The sequence below is a fragment of the Alternaria hordeiaustralica genome (genome assembly GCF_023758085.1).
Source record: "Alternaria hordeiaustralica strain BMP 2776 chromosome Unknown scaffold_38, whole genome shotgun sequence".
Classification (NCBI taxonomy): Eukaryota; Fungi; Ascomycota; class Dothideomycetes; order Pleosporales; family Pleosporaceae; genus Alternaria; species Alternaria hordeiaustralica.
This window is the reverse complement of record NW_026056810.1, coordinates 86,024-106,652: the sequence shown is the minus strand read 5'-3', so window position 1 is coordinate 106,652 and position 20,629 is coordinate 86,024. Positions and strand designations below refer to the sequence as shown.

Genomic DNA, 20,629 nt, shown 5'->3' with positions numbered 1-20,629 from the left:
GTCGCAATCGCAGGCGGCAATGGATTCATGCATCGAGAATCTCTGGAAGTCACTCCCCTTGAGTCTTGTCACAGTGCCGAATCTCATACGATATGAATCGAAACACTGGTTGACAGTTCGGGTGGTGGCGATGTCGCATCCGCGCACGGGCTGAGCGTTGCTGCCTTCAGATGATAGCAGCATCTATTCGAAGAGGTTCTTGCATCTCACCGAAGCCGAGTGTAGTAAGCCTATTAAATCGTTTGTCGAGATCTTCTCATTATCTCGTTCGATTCGGCAGGCACCTAAGAAGATGCACTGTGGGAGGTCGACGCTGACCCAAAGCAGCCTAGCTCAGGTTGCCGTCACTGCCATCCAGGAATGTCATCGTGGCCGTGAGCTCCTTCCCACTCATCCAAGCACGCGGCCCTTCTCTCACGTTTCACCCCACATCGTCCAATCCGCCAACGATGGGCATTCACGGTCCACCTTCTCGCCTATAACATGGGTACCTCGTTAGCGAAGGATGCCCGAGCACTACAACGCCAGATTTCTACCTTGCACGCAGACTCGGAAGCCACGCTGATCACATACTCCAAGCTACTGCACAAGTACCCCGAAGACCGTCGCGCCTTGCTCGCACTGCTCGACGCGACCGCACATAGCATCATCGAGGGGTGGAGGCTACGAGCGCTGGATGACCACACGAACGCACGAGGAGCCTTCAATAGCCTGGAGAAGGGTCGGTGGGTAGAATTCGGCTGGCTTGAACTTGACATCGCTTTCGCATCGGTCTGGATCGACAAACCAACCTTTCTAGTTCAACTGCGAGCGCTGCACGACAAGACCAAGCTCAACTGGAAAACAGCCGTTGGCCTCATCGCAACTGCTAAGGGCAACGCTCGCGACGTCAAACCAAAACACATCAAGCACGTACTAGAAGAAGCGCAAGCAACCGAGAGAAGCGTTACAGTCGCGCACAGAAAGACGGCTGTTTACGTTGATCAGAGAGAAGTGTACGGGCCTGCGACTGGCGACTGCGAGGAGCAGGAAAGCAACGCAGAACAAGACGAAGACGGAGACGTAACGCTCGTAGAACACGACCCCCCGACGCAGAAAACCCCCGATCAACCACCCATCACCCAGTCTGATCCCCCAAGCTGGGGCGAGGACGAAACGTGCTTAGACGACGGCATTGTCCCGGTGAACGAGACCGGAAGGCAGCATCTCCAACGTCAGCATCTCGACGAGCAGCGTATCGACCCGCATCTTGTCACGATGGCCACAAGCAATGCACAAAGCGTACAGCCTGAAGATCGGGTCGCGATTGTGAAGCGCTGGAAGCAGGAACTGGAGGACAGTCGCGCGAAGGCAAGGCAGTCTCGGGAAGCCAATGTTGCTGCCGGCGTACATCTCGAGGAAACAACGAACATATCGAACCTGAACGCACGCAAACGAGTCGCGCGTGTCGCCTTTGGTATACCAGATGATGAAAGTCAGATGGGTGATGAAGCCGCTCAAATGACTATGGCGGATGCGACGGCCGAGCTGGAACGTACATCTACGGCGTGGAAAGCCGATCGTGAAGAGACTGCACGGAAGGAAGCAGAGTTTGTCGACATCACGCGTGTAGTCCTCGAGGGGGTATGAGGGCTGTGAGATGATGGCACGACATCATAATTGTGGTGGCTATGAATCTGATGAAAGCAAATCGAGGGGGCATGAAATCGTGCGATCCGCAAATGTAGCGTACTCACCGTCACGGAATGAACGTGATTCTATATTTGGTGTAATAATGTAACGTCATGTACCTAGCAAGACTCTGCCTTTGGTGTTTCTCCTCGGCGTCGCATCTCCACCCAACTCACCACGAGGACAGGCAGTCTGATCTGCTCTGGGTCAGACTACGCGTAGCAACAGCTACATGACTAATTGATACGTTTCGATCTCGTCAAAGTGACCCCTTCAACCTCCCCGGTCTCGGGCCCTTACTATGCTGGCAATGTACTACCTGCACCCAATACAAGGAACGTGCTGAACGGGATTCCTGCTTACAGTCGACTGAGACACATCTCAGCGCACCTGCGATAACCCGGCTGCCCTCATCACCACGCCCACCCATGCCGTGCAGAGGATTACCGTAGCGTAAGACGCTGCTGGCTTCGCCAAACGGAAAGTATCCTTTGAGCACCATCAACGCTGTGCACGTGTGTTTCCCTGGTGACATCGATCGATATTGAGCGCGGATGGCTGGGTCGGAGCAATGTTCTCGCTTCTGATATATCCGCATCGCTTCGTCCGCTGTATAGCATATCTGCTGAGAGCCAGAGTTAGCGTCGGTGTTTGGGGGTATCTTCATGGACTGGAAATATGCACCGGAATAAGCTCGCTACTCAAACAGCTCTCGGCAGTCTATCGGCGTGGCTCTCGCGCATCCTATGCGCAACGAGGCGCACATATCTGCGACTGCTTCAATGGACACAAGGACGTGGGTATTGGCTACCGCATCCAGGAACGATCATCGTGAACAAGATCGGGCGACCGGCGATGCGCTCCACGCTATAGGCACTTCCTCGGCCGTGGTCTGTTGTTGGATATGTCGAGTGATCGGCATTGGTGCTTGGAGACGTCTGCGCACCCGCTAGCTCATGGTCGTACTTCTGTCGGCGCTGTGCCTTTCGCACCCGTGGTTGTCGTAACGGAGTATTGTGGAATTCGATCGCGACGCCTGCGGGAGCGTGTGTGTCCATGCGTGAGTGCGCGTCATGTCACAAGGTGGGGGTAGGTTGGGTCTGGGATGAGGTGCGGCCGAGGTCGACAAATTAGACAGGGATCCTCGACATCGTTGGGGAGCACGTGGAAAGCACGTGGTAGCGCCATCAAATTAAGCAGGTGGTGCTCATGTATACTTTCGTCCCAATACTTCGTCGTAGCATGCGATGCAGAATGCGATTACCCCTAGTGACGCTTCTGTCGAAGCCGAGTGGCTTGCACTCATGACTGTAGCCATGACCAGATCATCGCCTGGTCTGCGATCCATGGCGGTTCGCATGTGAAATGGAATGCAAGAAGTTGCCCTGCGGCATGTGATCGAGGGAGTCATCAGTATCGACTGAAGAATAGTGAAAGCTTGTGATATCGGCCATGTCCCCCATATTGCTCACCCTCGACCCGATCAAGTGTCCATCTTGGAAATTCTACGTCCGTCATGCGCGCGACCATGTCTATGCTAAGGTCCCGGAAGTTGGCTCTTACTTCCATCATCGGTTTCCAATGCCTTCCGGTTGTCCTCACCGCCATCCGTTCCGAGGATATGGCATTGGTGCAGGTGCTGGTCATGTTTTCTCTCGGATCCATTGGAAAAGTCTGCTGCCGTCGCGGCGCATGTCAAAAGTTGCCGTCCTTCCGTTGTCGGGCGATTGGTCATCGCCGCTGGTTAAGTCGCACAACAGCGTTGCGGATGGACTTTGGCAGATTGTGGCGGCCAGCGATGGCTTCCAGTCGGGACGGCTTCAGGTCAGGATCGTAATCTCGTTCTGATTGAATATGGCGAGTCTCGGCTGGCAGCGACGCCTATCGCTTGTGATTGAAGATGCTGTGTCGCGATGAGGTTGACGCGTAGCGGGGTGGCTCGCGCGTCATCGGGCATGGTCCACTCTCATTGGCTGATCAGCAGGTGGGCGATTTTGCCGACCCCGCGAAACTCGAAGCCGCCACATCTCCTTCACCTCACGTATGCATCCTCGTTCCACTAATCACTCCCGGTAATTCTCGTAGCACACACAACGTCTTTCCTTCACTTTCCGGGGCAGAAATCCATCAACCTATTGCGCATACGTGGCCCGCGCGATGCCCATGTGTGACAAGGACCATTCCACCCACGTCCGTTACCCTGCCTAGTTGCTGCATCCGTCCAGCGTTATGTCGATTCTCTCTGTCATTTTCTATCGATCGACTGTCGCAAATTCCATGTTTCGAGCCAGTCTCCACGGCCTTCTTGGTGTCCCCAGGAACAGAACACGTTCACGGTACTGGTCGTGTCAATGACGGGTTTCGATACATGCGCCTCAAAATGAGTTTTCCTGCGACATTGATATTCTCTGTATCACTTCCTTATGGTATAGAAAACATCTAATTCGTGTGTCGACTCAGCATATTGCCATGTATCACCGTACTTTAGCCTGTTACCACATATGACCTCACACTTGCTTTAAACGCAACGAGAAGAAGCCACGTATGACGCCAATCGGTGGAATATCTGCGTCTGTATTCATTGGTAGACGGCCGCCTCTTTGCTATAATGTCGCGGGTGGAGCTTCGTCGGATGCGGGTCGTTGCGGCGCTAGCGCCAAGGATGTTAGGGCATGATGCAGGTACACAAACAGTTCGAACGCGCACTTGAATCAAAGTGAAAAGTACGTGCGAGCCACCCGACACTCGCTTCCTCTCGCGCTTCCAACCGTTCACTGTCATCGTAAAAGACACTAGTCAACGACACGACTAGTTCCTTTCCAAGGTCATTGACATGGAGCGACCGCGTCCGCAACAATCACGTCCAGTCAACGATATATCGCCCCAATCCGGCAAACGAGCGGTCAAGTGCGCAGAACATGAGAAGCTTGAGAGACATATCATGGTGAAATCTGAGCAACTAGAAAGTGCGTCAATATTAACCCGCTTTCTCTTCCCCAATGCTGACCTTTGGCCAAGTCAAGATCGAAGACAGTCCCTCATCACCGCCCGTATCTTCCCACGCACACATCGGCTCCTCGTCTTCAGAAGCTAACATAAGTTCCCCGTTATATTCAAGAGATCTCAGCACTCGGGCGTCTCTACAGTCTTCATTTCGGCCAATCATCCCCACCACCTACACAACATCTCTGAACAAGGGCGATACGTGCATCCCCACTGCCCAAAGTCTTCGAGCTGCCGGATTCATTCACCCCTCATGGCCCGAAGCTCGATCGCGGGCACCCTACGTCCTGCCCAGGGGCTGGTACCGAGCATCAGATGAGAACGGCAATACGTACTTCTACAATGGCTTGGGCGTTGCGACCTGGCTGCGACCGACGGAGGTACCTGGTTTGCTTCCGATCACTCAAGACATGGTAGACCGATACAATAATCCACGAGCCTGGGCAGAGGCTTCACTGCACGCCACCAAGCCGACTGAGACACTGAATACCCCTCCGATCACCCAACGTCTGGTGAATAAGTACAATAGTCGAGCCGAGACAGAAGTGGCAGAGAGGTTACCGCAGACCCCCGAGCAGGCTGACGTGCCGACTGACCAGCCCGAACCTGAGGAAATCCCTTACGCGCAGCAGCCCACACCTTCGGGCTCTCAAGGCGCCGTTCCATACAACGCGAGCTCAATGCCATGGGCACCCCGCCGCCCTTCGCTGCTCCGCTATGAAGCCTCTGCCAGATTTCCAGAAACTGGAAACCGTCATGCGCCACCGGAATTACGTCGCTCAAGATCCCCACGCTCCCCACCGCCAGCCCTTCGTAGACCTCGCTCCATCGAACGTAGTCGCAGGGGAGTTCGTTTCGCCCTCGATGAAGATGAAACCACCACCACCACCACCTCCACTACCATTGCTGCAGAGACGAGGCCAAAGTTCCACAGCAAAGAACCATTCAGCCACCAAAAGGGCAAGGAACACATCCAAACCTGTTATTTCTGGAACCATCCGACCATTCCTCGCTGCATTAACGGCAATCGCTGTCGATTTATGCACGAATGTAGTCAGTGCCATAGTATGGCTCACGGGCGCGCTCACTGCGACAGTGATCTTGGTGAAGGTTATCGTCGTGGTCCACGCCGAGAGGGGAACGCATACTCACGTCGCTGAGATACGTCATGCGACCGCGCATTCAACAATGGAAAGACAGAGGAGGCGAAGAGGCTTTGTCGTCGAGCGTAAAGGAGGGAGTGTACTGACGTGGATGCCGATGATGGCAGTCAGCGGGAGGATATGGTGGTCATCTTGGGAAGATGCGGTGTGTTGCTTCATAGCCGCGAGCCTGTAAGAAAGCCGAGGATGTAGTCACCAAGTTGTCCGGTGAGATGATGAATGAACTATAATTGTGTAGAACAAACTTCCCGATGTATTTCGAGGCAGAGCAGACACAGCACATGTAGGTCGTTGCTCTAATGTACTGCGCTCTTGCAGGCCGCCCTTATCCGCGTAGTCTGATCACGAAAGCTCTCCTGTCACTTCGTGCCCTGACCGAAACGTCACTGTGTTGTTCCTTTGGTGGCGCGGCTGGGTTTCGATGCCGAGACTCCATGGGGAGTGTGGGAGTCTGCAGATTGGAGTTTGAAGATTTCAGGTCTGCCGTCTGTCAGGGCTCAATGCAGCAACCTCGACTACTTAGTAAGGCTCCATCCCGCTCACTATGTTGTCTTGCAATAGCCCCGTGGCACCCTCCAAAGTCATCAGCAACATTTCGCCACAAATGCTACCACACCGAACGTTGCATTCAATTTACCCGAGCACAAACGCGACAGAACTGGGATAAGCTCTGTACATGACAAGTGGCATGCTGTTGGTAGATGAAACTGGTCAGCCCAGGATGTCACCATTTCCCCGCGACGCGCTTGCGCGGGAAGCGCGCCATCACGTGATGATGACGCGCCGCATATTGCACGCCCAACTTCTGTCTTAGAGGTACATGCCAGTTGTCATCATATCGCGTGTCGCATCTCTCGGGTTTCATTCTTCGAGAGGACAAGACAGCTTCGACTTCTACATTCTAGATCACTGCAGGTTACGTACCGGCTTGATACGACACTGCTGCGGAAATGGGGCAGGAGCAGAAGCTACGCTGACCACATATTGCAACGTAGATGAACAGACCCAAACTCAACACAAATGTTACGGACTCATCAGTAAGGATATACCCAAGCTGCGGACTACTTGTTTTGCCCGGGTAAACCTGATGGATGGCAATCTGTAGACGATCTACGCAAGCGGTTAGACTGTTGAAGCTGCCTCGGCAATGTGGGAGGACGCGTCCGACTTCCTCATGCGAGCCTTGACGACACCACATCGCGACCACTTCTCCGCACCGATTCGCATCGCGCCATTGCATCTCAAGCTCTCTCGTAGTGCTCCATCAACTGACACAAGAAGGTGATAGGGATGGCAATGGCTCGCAGTCAAGATCAAGGCGCTTATGAAGAAGATCATCGATTGATTCGTATTAGCAGAAGCCCAAAACGCTTCTCGCGGAAGGATATCGTAAGAGCAAAGTCGTCTCTCTAGCGACAGTTGTCGTAATCAGACCGGCCTAAGAAGACACACCCGTCTTCTTCGAGCTGCGTCGAATGAGTAAAAACGTCCCATTCACTTGTTCCCTCCAGTCGCGTTCATAAATAACCCCTTCCAGAACCCCAAGATCAATGGCGACCGAGTCACCGTAACATTGGCTATAATAGAGCCCTTGACATCACACTAATCTCAACTATATCGTCAGCCGAGGGTAAGCCTATGAGGCATCGCATGTACTTACGACTGCTCCGACCGCTTGTAGCTCGATTGTATCCACACGAACAAGCTCGAGCATGACTCAACAAGCAATGAGCACTAACAATGCGACGATGAGCCAGTGGCGATGAAACGGCTCCGGAGCTTCTGCGAGCGTGTCTTGAGTCCGTTCTGGAAGACGGCGAGCATGGTGAGAAAGCCGGACCACCGAAGCCTTAGCCACTCCCTGAGATTGCCTATGGCGCACGAGCTTTTGGATTCCGTAGCGTGGATAGTCTTTTCGTTCATGATAGCGATGTTGCGCCTCGGAGAATTCGTTCTCTTAGAAGTGTTCGGTGACAGCGGAAGAAGTGGCTAAGTAATTGGCCGACCTCCTTTGAACGCTGAGCGATAACACGTTAATTGCCGGTCTGGTAGGGATGGGGATTGAATGCGCGGTGAGGATCGTGAGTATGTGTGATATGGAGTGAGCGTTGGACGAGCAAGGCAAACGAGCGCAGATTAGAAAGCTTTACCGTTGCCTTTTACTAGAGCGGGCTCTTGCCGGTTGTGTCAGATAGGTCAGCTGTTCCACTGGCTCGTTTATGTGTGCACTTGATCTTCCTGATTCCAGAGAATGGCACAGTGAAAGATGCATGTCATGTGTGAGGAAAAAAGTACATTGTGCATCGCCAAGGAGCCCCTCGCTCGTGAGGTGTGGTGAAATGGTGCTACAGGGACACAATGACGAAATGGAATTCGTGATTCGATAGTGTCGCCCGATAACATCTTAGAATACCTGTATTATGAGTTGATGCGACGTTGCGAGATGTGAGTGAGAATGTCGGTCATGACGCGTCGCTTGTCGTTGCGGCCAGCCCCGTGCGACGTCACAACCCACATGATAATGGGGCACCTTCTACGAGACCTTCAAGCCTTGGAGAGATCTCGACCGTAGATGCGCGTGTCAAACCTCAATGCTTCGGATATCTCGCCGCAGAAATCTTACGACTAACAAGCCCTCTGTTGTTACACCAAAACCTCAAATCTCGTATGCTGTTGGCAGAAGTTGCTGATGACGCTCTTTTCCCGCCCATAGATGTCAAGCTCCTGGCATTTGCCCGCGGTCGAGTGCAAAAGATCTCATCGAAGTGCGATTACTTTCGTTCGGGACGATCGCTGGCTGTCTATTACGCTGAGAGCGACATCACCAGCGAGTGTCGAAAGTCCCGCGCATGGAGCCCGCTTCTCCGGAGTGCACTATCATTCTCCACAAGGTAGCAACGAAGACTACCCCAGAAGAATACTAGATTCTCATCTACACCATCGCCGTATATGTCCGCCAATGCGCTAACAACTGACTAAGATCCAGCGAAAGCACAGCTTCGTCTATTTCGAAACTTCTGTCTTTTTGGGCAACACATAGGTAGCTTTGAAGATCTGTTGCGTCCATCAGAGCCACCTCACGCAGATACAAACCATGGTCGACAGTATTATTGCATTGGTGTACAGTTGTTCAAGCAACCCAACTCAAAATAGATGGTGATGCATCAGGCTGATGGGACGATATCGGCGGACTCGTCCACCACTACAGCTATATACTTATCAACGACACTGGGGATTGACTTGCGAAGCTTTAACCGATGTGTCAAGGCTAGGCTTGTTGGCGTAATAGGTTTGGAATACTGCCGAAGATCAACATATTTGCTTGTGGCTATCCACTTCAATCACGTAAACATGGTTATGATTTGGCGACGTGAACATGTGTTGCGAAAGCGAGTTTCGTGACAGTCGGTTCACCCCAAATGTGTTCGTCACTGGCGACGGCTAGAATAGCTTCGCTATGCCATCTTCCCAATAGGCGTTCTGCTAACGGTACGCTGTGAAGATGAGTTCTCAGACAACTGGGGCCGTGGCCTCTACCTTGCCGACCACCAGGTCGTCTCTTACAATGTGCGTATATGAATGAAATCCATGTATCCTTCCTGGATATCAGTTCGCTCATTACTGATACTTCTCAAACAGCGGTTGCCATTTAGGAAGTGACCCTTTGGAATGCATGGAACCGCAAAACAAGGAATGAAATAGACGATAATAAGTGATTCAGGCTCGGGCGCCTGAAACGATCAAGATACCAGCGGAGGAGCAGAGTAGTGAAGTAGGCATACTAAGCTGGGGAAAGCCCAACGTATAGTCTGGCATGAGGGCGAGAGGATAGTGATCGAGCGTCATCAAGCGTTATCAAGCGTGATCGAGCGCGACAGGCTGGATAAGTCCGGTTGTGAAGGCAACCGGTGATAGGTATGCCGTTCTTCGGCTGAGTGCTGAAAGCGCGGTAGTGGAGGCATGGAACTACATGGACTTCGCCCTCTGCCGAGAGTATCCTTGTGGTAGTCGAGAACTTCGCGTACTGCTCGCGGGAAAGTCTGCCACGCGCGACATCTGCTCTCTTGTCATGTATTATAGGACGCGGGAGGTACATGCGGCGCAGTGCCTATCCATCGCAGCAGCTCCAAATTGCCAGACGCTCATGTCGACATTGCCTTCAGACTCCTCGCTACTTGTGTATTTTTACCCATGTAGACGGCAGCGCATCTGCTCAGCCGCTTGTTAAACCGATACGGTGGAGGCGTGTATGCCTTGAAAACTCTTCCCCCCTTAGGTACCAAGCAAGCCAGGTACTCCAATGGGGTACTGACCGAGCTCCACAGAGCACTGCGTTGACGAACAGCAGTAGCTCCGACCCCGCGCGCATGAGCGAAGGAGAGTATGCGAGGCTGTTGTACGCATCGAACGGAACGGGAACAGTCCTCGCACCATTATGTGTTCCTGTAGTCTGCACGATCGCTCAAAATCCGTCGGCTGTTGGGTATAGCGTCGATTGATAACGTCGAGAAACGCCTAAGGAGCAGTGAGTGAGATGCACCAGTGACATTGTGTGTGCATTTTCGAGCCGCCGTTGCTCGGAGCTGTCGCATCATTCCCTCGCTGCGGAGCCCGTCGGGGGGAAAGGGTCGTTATTGCGAATGGTGTAGCCTGCGTACGGTCAGATGGTGCTCTTGTTGAAGTGACACGCAAATGCGCCGGTCACGCATCCTCTCGCGCGTGGAGGAGTAGTATTCATTGTTGGAGGCGATCGGAGGCGGTCGGAGGCGGTCGAAAGTGGCTAAGGATAGGTCGTATGGCGTTGGGGAGGCTCTGTGACGTGACTGGAGCACGAAAGGGTGTTTCCCTGCGGTGCAAGTTGGGCCTCGTGCATGTCTGTAATCGCGTAAGCCAGTGGCTGCCCCTGAACAAATGTGCGCGCCATCGGCGACATGCCGCCCTTCCCTGGAGACGGACATGCCAAGCGGGCACCTGGTGACCTCGGTCGCGCAGCCATGGCCGAGTGCGATGTGGACGTGCCGGTTCAGTGGGCGTGGATGGATTGACCAGCCGATGACGTGATGCGCGATGCCGCTGTTGCGGCTCCGGGGCATATGACTGCTGGTGGTAACGGTAGAGGCGGGCAATGCAGTGCAGAGACAGGTGGATACCTGGGCAGCCTTCTAGTGCGGCTCTCGGCCACGCGGGGGAGGGCGGAAAGTCTGCTTGGCATGACGCACAGACCCCCGCGGCCATCGTCATCATCGCTAACCACCTCGCCCTCCCCATCTCAATCACCCAAGTAGATTCTCTCCACCGTCGCGCCAAACCCATCTGTTCCTGAAAATGTATTGGAGTGCGACAGGTCTTTCACCTTGTATGACCAAGAGCTGACCCTTTGCCACCCCAAGGTGCAGTGCTGTCCTGTCTTCAGGATGGCCATGAACCATCCAATTATCTGGTCTCGATCCGGGCATCATTCGATACGCCTCGCACGATGAATGTTCCTTCCATCACAAGGACAGCTATTGTTGCGCCTCGCTTGTGGATAGAGCAGTGCTTTCACGCCGCTACCTGTCGCTTTTCACTTCTTATGTTACACGACTGATGCCAGGCTGCATGTTTCAGTCTCAACCACGCAATGGCATCTTAGCACCGGCGCGCTCATCACGCAAGCAAATCCGTCATCTCCTCGATCGTTTCTTTCTACCTGCGAGTCCGCGATTCGCACGGCCTAAATCTTCTCATATACTGTGTCGCTTTCTCCACACTCTCGGATTACTATTCAACAGCGTTTGTTTGGCCTCCAGACGATTCACGCCCTTCTGGTGAGCCTACGAGAGTTTCCAAGTCATGTCTGGTGTTGTAAACGCATCCGTCAGACACATTAAGCATTGCCTGTTACAATGCGACCAGTCAATGAGAAGGACTAACAACAATCAATGTAGCAGTGCCAGCGCCGACCGCTTCCGCCATCGACATCGATGCGTATCAGCGCGCAAGCATCAACAAGCCGCAGCCGACCACCGACGATCGGGTATCGTCTCCTCTCCCACACGCTCGGTGCCTCTGCAAACCCCTCGCCTCTTTACCTCTACCGTTTCCATCCCTTGGACTACCGCTACATATCGATAGTACTGCATCTCCACCTCCAGAAACATGCCTGCGTATTCGCGATTGTCACTGGGACCTCCGGCAGATACCGTGTCGATACCGGAAGTCACGGCGCATCCGATCATTTCTCAGACACCTAGCTTTCTCAACCTCTCGGGTGAGGCACGTAACATAGTCTACGAGCCGCTCTTCGAATTTGAGCAGCCGATAGCACTCTCTGTCCCGCCATCTGCGCATACATCTCAGAATTCTGTACCTCCAGTAGCGCTACTTTCGACATGCCGGCAAATATATCATGAAGCTGTCGGCATCTTGTACACCCGCAACCGTTTCCTTGCCGCGACCGCATCGGGTTCCACATGGTTATCTGCCCTGAACCACACAACTAGTTGGCTTTTGGGACTGGGATCACAAGCAAGGCATCATCGCCACTTAACCGTACACGTCGTGCACCGCGGTCGCGACCTGAACGAGCTGCAATCGTTTCATCCGGTTACCACATCAAACGCACGGCTTTTCGAGGTCCTACCCCTGCTGCGCGCGCTCTGGGAACTGCGCTTGGACCGGTGTCACATCAAATACGCTCTTGCGCACCAGCATTATGCCAATGATCTCGATGTAGACCGGTCAGACGCGTTTTGTGCAGCAGATGCCGCCTTTGCTGCTATTGCCTATGGACCCGTCGCTCTGACTACACCACGAAAGCTGCTCGCTAGCGTCCAAATTTCTTCATCCGGCACTTGCCTTCTTCGATTCAAGAGCTCAACAGAAGGGCTCGTGAGCTCCATCGAGTGTCTTACGCCAACAGGTGCATGTCCCATGTCCATGGAATGCCTCCCTGCGGAGCTTCATCCTCACCCTCATCTCGTCAGACAGCCAGCAAAGAAGAGCCAGGCGAGATTGGCGGGTCTTCCCTTCAGCGTACAAGGTCGCATCGTCTCGGCGTACATGTCGGCTGCAGAAGAGCCGTCTTCGGCAATTGAAGTAGACCTTGGTATGCGCCGGATACGTGGCCTCGAGCACCTATACGCCTTGCTCGCTCTGAATCGCTCCTTTCGGCTGAAAGCGCTATCCTCCATCACAATGCTGGCCGAGCCAGTAACGGTGCGCCTTCCGATGAATACCACCTCTAAGGATAAGTCGGATTTCTGGGACCTCCTTCGCTATGTATGCGAAGATGCCGGAGGTCCAGATCGCTTCGATTGTTTGCACTGGGCATTGTTACGTAACAGGCATCTGAGCATTTCTGTTACCTTTCAGCTCACCCCCACGACGACCCTGCGCAACGTCGAAATGGATGTGCATGGCTTACTTCAGATCGAGATGCGTCGCGTGTGGTCGTGGCCTGTGGACTTTCCTCGACCGGATATCCCCATCCGTGTGCGAATTGTGCATGTACCTGGCAAACACTCCGGCCTCCAGACAGTTCACACACGTCAATTTCTCCTTGGCCAGTTGAATCAGAAAATGCTGTTGCTTCTGCGCGACGCCATCCAGACATCGACAATTCATTACCGCCACGGGATCGAAGTCAGCACCGATGGCCACGGATCAACTCCGCCAGTCAATCCTGCAATGTCGGAATACTGCAAGAAGTTTGGGGTAACGGCGCCCAACTGGTTTCTCACGACAGGCGTTTTGATCTTCTGGATGGACGGATTCGGCGAGCCTCTGCGTGCAGACTTTGCTACCTCTGCTGGTGATGTTGGGTTCTCGATGCCCTACTCGCATCCCGGACTAGCCAACAAGGCGCTGCGCAGCCGGGTAGACCGCCACTTGGACGAGGAGTGTAGTCACTTTGCCAGAGATTATCAAGAGGGCGTTCACGCAGGTCTCTACAAGTTGTATCACGCACAGGCTGAATGGGTACGTCTTCACTGTCCTCGAATCGGCGGTGGTCAACGTCACCAGTAGCTACACCCCGTCGCAGTCTGCTTGCACTGGTCTCTTTCGTATTACTGTTCCTTCTCTTTTGTGTTTTTTCCCCATCTTTACCTTCTTGACTTTCTTTCCAGTTGGGAGGTTGGATTCACTCGAAAGGCGCAACCGATCAGACTGCATGTACCAACCGGTATGTGTACGCATAGTTTACTTACCATAGACCGATGACACGGCGACGACCATCAGACTGCCACCATCATGGCCCGCGCAAAATTTGGAGTCAATTTGAATGCGCAGCGCGAGATGAAACCCGACCTCAGCCTGGGTCGAAAACCATGTTCTGCCTGCCCCAGCTCTGGTACTTTGTGAACGTATTTGGTCAAAAGTTCTTTGTTTTCATGACAACAGCCATGTCTTTGGCTGACATCGGGACTTCGCTTGCGCGCATGGTGGTCAAGTGTGAACACACACGCTAGTCATGACCGTCTTACGATATAGCGCCACGACCAAGGCAATACCGTGCCGCGGACTTCCCTGGCCTTGATCTGGATACTTGACAAGTATAAGTATCTATATAGACGCACATAGGGACAGAGTTAGCGTACTTCCTCAAGATCCTGAAGGACCAACTCTCGCCTGCGTTCACCAGCGATTCCATAGAGCAAGCCTCAACATTGCCAGTCCACTCCATCGCTGACACAGATACGAAAGATCCCATGGATCTGGCTGGCCATGACCCTTTCGCGCCCGCTACGAGCACCCGTTCCATGCAGACAATGGAGCCAACGAAACCTTCCACCAGTCCGCAAACCGACACTGAAGACTTCGATGACATCGCAGCAGCGATCAGTCTGATGATGATGCAGACTGCCGACTCGGCCAAAGACAAGTTCTCCTTGGACAACGATCACTCCGGTACCCTTGAAGCTCCCAAAATTCCCTCCATACGGGTGACAGAACCGAACAAGAACGACATATCGTTGGAGACAAAAGACTTTGGTAGTTTTATCGCAGCTACAACAACAAGGAGAGCGCTCCCAATTCGCATCCCTTCCAAATTCACCAGTCATCGCGTTGCTGCTGGCTCTCCCACTCTCAGCTTTGCGCAACAATCCACTGTGGTTGATGAACAGCTGCCACTGGCCTGGCTCCAAGACATGTCCAACGGCCCTGAGTTCGGTGGCGGCGATGTGACCAATTGGGATGACCCCACACCGGAATGCTTTTCCGCACTGCCGCCTGTACTGGAGCGGACTCCAATGTTGCCAACGCAAGCGGCTATGAACTCAACTCACGACATATGTCTTCCATTGGACAACGCCACTTCCATAAGCCTGTGGCTCGGCGATATCAGCAGTGGGTTCACACCTGAGTCCTTGAGTTCTTCTCTACCATCACCGGAGGAGCGCGCAGCCCCATGTTCGAGCCGAGAGTACGACTCGTCAGGGCTATCTCAATTATGCGAATTGCCTACGGTTCCACCGAAGAAGCGCAAGCGCTCGTCCTCCGTCTTGTCAGATGTCCAGTGCGCACGGCGCCCGTCCTGGAACCAACCTTGGCCCTCATCATCCATCTTACCGGACCATGACGTTCCAGTAAGTCGTCACAGCACGGTCAGCTGGCATCTCTTTCTCCCATTATGGGTCATTGCTAACGCAGCTTGCAGCAGTTCGCCTATCCCGATATGGCAAACGATATGCATGCGATAGAGAGCCTATGGGAGGGCCCAACGTGCGTGGAGCAGGCCGACGACGACAACAATCATGTGAACGAGCCCTCATTGAACCATGCGACAGGTACGGCCCTGTACGTGTGAGAAAGCCAGCTTCAGCTAGGGAACGATAGCTGCTATACGTTGACGAAGTGGTTGGTCTAGAAGGGGCGGGGGAATTCATTGTACAACAGTCTCCCATATTTTCTATTGGTGCTGATGCCATTCAATCGTATTCGGAATGGTTGCAACACATTATGCCAAATTTTGAGTCTCATGTCAATCTACTTGCTCCCCCTTCGTTTAGGTGTCACATGCGAGACGGTCATTATTGAAGCGCCCATAATCTGGGCAATGAAGAACCCGGCCGTATCCCTGAACTAGGATACGATCTCACGAAGACAAAGTGACAGAAGCCGATAAGTTCTAGCCGGCAGTGACCCTGGAAGCTCTCATCAAAGCGTCAAGACGATCGGGGATAAATGCAGGCATTGCTGCGGCGCTCCACACCCAGCTCTACTGGATGCATCAACACCGTCGTCCTTTTCAGGAGCCTGTCCTCACAGCCAATGTATTCGTGGGCAGATTTCCGGATTGCTGGCGCGAAGGAAGTACTGTTAAACCCGATGGATGCTCAAAGCAGTCAGGTAACGGGCCATATCAGCATCGTGGTTCTTTGCAGGCTGTCTACGTTACCAACGATTGCAAAGGGCACGTGGCATGCATTATGCTGTACCGTAGTCGTTACGTACTAGTATTCCTAGAGTATTTGCTTTTAATGTCTCGCATTGTCGTCGCAGCGACGCAAATTCTGAGTCGCTACAGTCACCTGTACAGTCGTCCCCAATATCCCCTGGTTCTCACTGAATCGACCCACTACACCACCTGGGTATGCGCGGTGCTTGTCAAAGTCACTCTCGATGGGTCGGGGAGATCTGATGTCTTTGCGCAGAGCGCACACGATCGCATAGAACCAGGATGCGCAACAGTAAAGCCCCTCACAGGCGGTTCCAAAGTTGTCGGGCTCATGTTCGGGTCAGGTTTCAGCGCGTGCCAACGCCACATCCGCCATCGTCAACAGAAGACCCAAACTCGTCACATGTTCCTCATTGATCAGAATACAGGCAGTCTGCCAGCCGTACTAATTCGCTTCGATAGACCATTTCGTTCTTGCTACTGCTCAGGCTGGAGCGCGTGAAACCTGAGCACCCGTGCTTTTCCGGGCGCGCCTTAGCGTGGGGTCAGCCGCCAGCTGCTTCTTCAACGTCGTCTCACGATCTTCAGCGAAGCTCACGCCGTCTCCTTTCCAAGATGTCTTCAACACGCTCAACCTGTGATCAGTTCCCGGTTCCCAACAGCGATACTCCAACGATGCGACATCCAGCTCATCTGTCTCCTGATCTGTCGAAGCACATACAATAACACTCGCGAGTTTGCGGCGAGGAGATGAGGCTCACATCCATACGACTGGGCAGCACTAGTCCGTGAACACATCCATTCCTCGGCTGCTTTGCCAAGTACGTGTGTTGTTGAGGCTTGCAATTTGCTCTTCGCTGTCTATTATGAGCTGCAGGGCTGTCTGGTTTCTGCCTTGTATCAGGTATCTAGATCTTCCACGGATGCACTAGCGTCCACATCGGGCGCCTTGAACACGATGGGGATGGGACATAGTCCAAGAGGGGCACTACGGAGACTTCGATGTGCAAGTGAATCAAGATCTCAAAGAGCGCTTCCGGTTCAGCGCGAGAGGGTGAACCAGGCCCGAAACCGTCCCCTTCACCTTTGGTCTTTCATCCAGGGCATTCCAAAGTGACCTGGAAAGATACCAGAAAGAACCGACCATATGCCACGTGCGACGCTGATCGTGACTACTTAAGCTCCTTTTACTCATCTCGTCACCCAACCCTTTGGCAACATCATGAGCACCACCGCTACCATCACAATGCAGGCGTCTGCGCAACATCATCGTGTAGCCACCCCAGATTCCACTTCAACCTCTATCGATTGCGCAATCTCAAATACACGACGTTATCTACGAACAACTTACAGAGAGAGAAGACACAAACCCGACTTCGTCATCTACGCCGACAACTCCACGAAGAATTTTCGGAGACCGTTGCTGCAAAACAAGGGTGCACGCGTCCCGCTGCGCGAAAAGACCAACCTCGCGAACACGGTGATGATACCTGCGTATCGCCGCGCCGCCACTCCTTTCGTATTCAGTGCCGCCGATCCATTGTGGGAAGATAATGAGAACTACACGAGAGAATACATAGCGAGTCGTTTTACACCACCGCTGCGTCGCATATACGAAACGCTGCCGCCGACCGTCTCGACTCGCTCCAGGTCATCACGACGGGTGAGGAGATTAGCGCCTTTACATACCCCACCTTCCACTCCTCATCGCCGCACGACACGACGTCAGATATCTACACCAAAGTCACCAGTCGTACCGATATCCATACCGATTCGAACTGCAATGCACGGCCAAGTCAATACATTCTCGTTTGACTGCACGACCTCGTTCACACAACCATACATTCTGCCGGCGTAACGCATTCATCATCCCATCAGCCCCTCGAAGCCGGTAAACAATGGTCCATCATCCTCTCTTTCGGCTCATACCGCTACGTCGTCATCAGCAGATCCTTCCATTCACGAGCCTGCTGGCGATCGCGAGTTCCTCCCCTCAATTGTCTCTTCGCCGATCGGATCTATTCACGAAGCTCCGGCGACGTACGCTCGGGGGTACGACTAGCTCGGTGCAAATCAAGCATATGAGGACCAGTGTGAGGCCGCGGTTCTAGTTCGTAAAGCAGCAGTCGCAACGCGAAGGGGACAGTAACAGGTGCAGGGTTAGAGATGTGATCGTTCTCTTATCGGCAAAGGGCAGTTGCGAGCGTGTCTCTGATGCCTGCGTAAAGTTCCTTTGCGACGAGACGGTTTATGATGATAGTCGTGTTATAGCAAGGTCTTGTACTGAGAGGTGTGATTTAAATCTGTTACATTTGCCAAACTAGCGTCTTTTGACACATTGCCAACTTCATTGCGTCTGTATTATTCACTCGTTTCGATGCTAATCGTCTCACAACAAAGGCACCGGGTGCTTTCTATTTGTAAGAGCTAACTTCACTGCCTGGAAAACTACTCAAATTCTCTCAAACTCTGCATGTTCACTGGCCATTCGCATCATATCCACCCATTCCTCTTTTGTCTTGCCTTGAAACCAGCGTTCCCGTGGCAAAAACCTCATCCCGCCATCCATATTCCGTTGAATCTCATCATCCATCTCTTTTTGAAAAGCGGCATCATTGAGTCGCCAACCTGATGTAGCCGGCATATCGTCTTGGAACGGCAAGAATTTCTTGATGTGGTTGTACGCTGCGGGCGAGTCTGGTCCCCACTTTTCGTGCCCACTGTTACCAATATATAGTCGGTTGCACGATGACGGCAATTTTTCGGCGACATCACCCCATTTATACCCTACGGTGGCGAGGTAGATGTACTCGAAGCGAGCATATCGCAATCGCGGCTGTCGGGATAGAAAGGTAATGAGAGACGGTGTGTCCAGCACCAAACTGCGTAGCTTCAAAGTTGTCAAGGCCGGAAAGACTAGCGGTGTGATATCTGCTGAGTCGGTGGCAGTGACGCTACCAAGGAGTCTTGCGATGTAGTGCTCGCCCACATCCGGTAGTTGTGGATGTGATGTAGTCATGTTGCGGAACTCGAGTGTTTGTAACGTTTCGGATGAGCAACGAATCAAGGCAGCGAGGGATTCAGCTTCGTTGTTAGATGAGTCAAGCATGAAGTCGACACTCTCGGCATTGAACGAAAGTGCAGTGAGAGAGCTGAACATGTGTTCCAAGGCGGCACTTGTCGTGATTGAAGATGGATCAATCTTGGGGAGAACCAGACTCTGGATGCGACTGTTCGACGCTTGAACGGCGGAGCATAGGAGTTCAAGGTGCTTCCAGGTCGTGCCGCATCCAGAGAACTGCTCGTCCACTTCATCGCTGACTGCGTTAGTTTGGTGTCATGCAAATCATGTGGCCATACTCACTCGCCGCCCTCTTCGAATCCATAATCACCCAAGTCACAGTGCCACTCTTGGACTTCGATAGCTTTCAGGCACGGCATATGTGCGAAGAGCTTGACCATTGCTGCTAGAACCGCGTCTGCCCTTACGCGCTGCTCCTCCACCTTGGCGGCCCAGATCGCTTCCGCCTGCTCGATCAATTCGCGCTCTCTATCGGGTCTTGCTAGTCGTTCCGCGGCGAGACGACGAATTCCGGCATACTCACCTTCGGAGTCAGTTTCAAAGTCTTCTTCATCATACATTCGATGAAAGTCCTCCTCGTAATCTTGCTCACGCTCTAGCCAATGGCGATACCTCGACCAGAACCCTGGGAGAACAGTCAGTATCCGCCTGGCTATGGATAAATATCCATCGGCTGGACTTACCATCTACGTAGTATTTGGGACTAAACTTGAGCTTCCGAACATGCCGCGCAATGTCGTGCGCAATGAGCTCATCCACCGTACTTTCCAAAGAAACCAACTCCACCGTGCGTGAACGACCCGGGTACATGACACACTCGTTGTTCTCCATCCTGCCAAATCTACTCTGGGGAGAGCCGTCTAGATGAATTGTGGCGAACATCAGCGGCCTCACAATGGTCGCAAAAGCGCGACATGTTTGAGATACTGAGCGCAGGTGGTGCTGGGGCAAATGTGAGAAGATCTCGAGGTAAAGTTCATCGGGCAGTTCCATGGTGATTTGTGGTACTGAAGACTAGGAGAAGACAGACGAGCGATACATATAAGAAAAGCGGGCGGTCAGCAGCAGCGCAGGCGTGACTGCGCGATGGTTTCGCGATATTAGCCTGTTCGCGCAAGGCACTAAGCAGCAAGGCAGCAATCTCGAAATGGGACACTTATATTGACGACGCGGCCCGATTTCATGAGTGCGTGTGCAGAGACACGATTATTGGTGGGTGGTGCATCCATTGTTGGTGATGAGGACTTGGTGCCAGGCACCAGCAGCGCCTAAGATTCGGCGACAAGGTGCGGGGCGTTGGTGGCGCATTGCGATAGTAGCGGCAATTCA

At 53.2% G+C, this 20,629-nt stretch overlaps 3 protein-coding genes across 3 annotated transcripts; 2 read left to right on the top strand and 1 right to left on the bottom strand.

Annotated features, from left to right (window-relative positions):
* Nucleotides 1-483: 483 nt before the first annotated feature.
* J4E84_010233 (uncharacterized protein) lies at nucleotides 484-1,629 on the top strand (the record flags this gene model as incomplete). Its single annotated transcript, XM_049392789.1, has 1 exon — nucleotides 484-1,629. The coding sequence occupies one exon, from the start codon at nucleotides 484-486 to the stop codon at nucleotides 1,627-1,629; it is 1,146 nt and encodes a 381-aa protein (XP_049239481.1).
* Nucleotides 1,630-12,749: 11,120 nt separating this feature from the next.
* On the top strand, nucleotides 12,750-15,906 carry J4E84_010232 (uncharacterized protein; the record flags this gene model as incomplete). Its single annotated transcript, XM_049392788.1, has 4 exons — nucleotides 12,750-13,134; nucleotides 14,412-15,324; nucleotides 15,471-15,607; nucleotides 15,830-15,906. 4 exons carry the CDS (start codon nucleotides 12,750-12,752, stop codon nucleotides 15,904-15,906), a joined length of 1,512 nt encoding a protein of 503 aa, XP_049239480.1.
* A 2,764-nt stretch (nucleotides 15,907-18,670) lies between these two features.
* On the bottom strand, nucleotides 18,671-20,293 carry J4E84_010231 (uncharacterized protein; the record flags this gene model as incomplete). Its single annotated transcript, XM_049392787.1, has 3 exons — nucleotides 18,671-19,535; nucleotides 19,583-19,925; nucleotides 19,984-20,293. The coding sequence occupies 3 exons, from the start codon at nucleotides 20,291-20,293 to the stop codon at nucleotides 18,671-18,673; spliced, it is 1,518 nt and encodes a 505-aa protein (XP_049239479.1).
* Nucleotides 20,294-20,629: the final 336 nt, after the last annotated feature.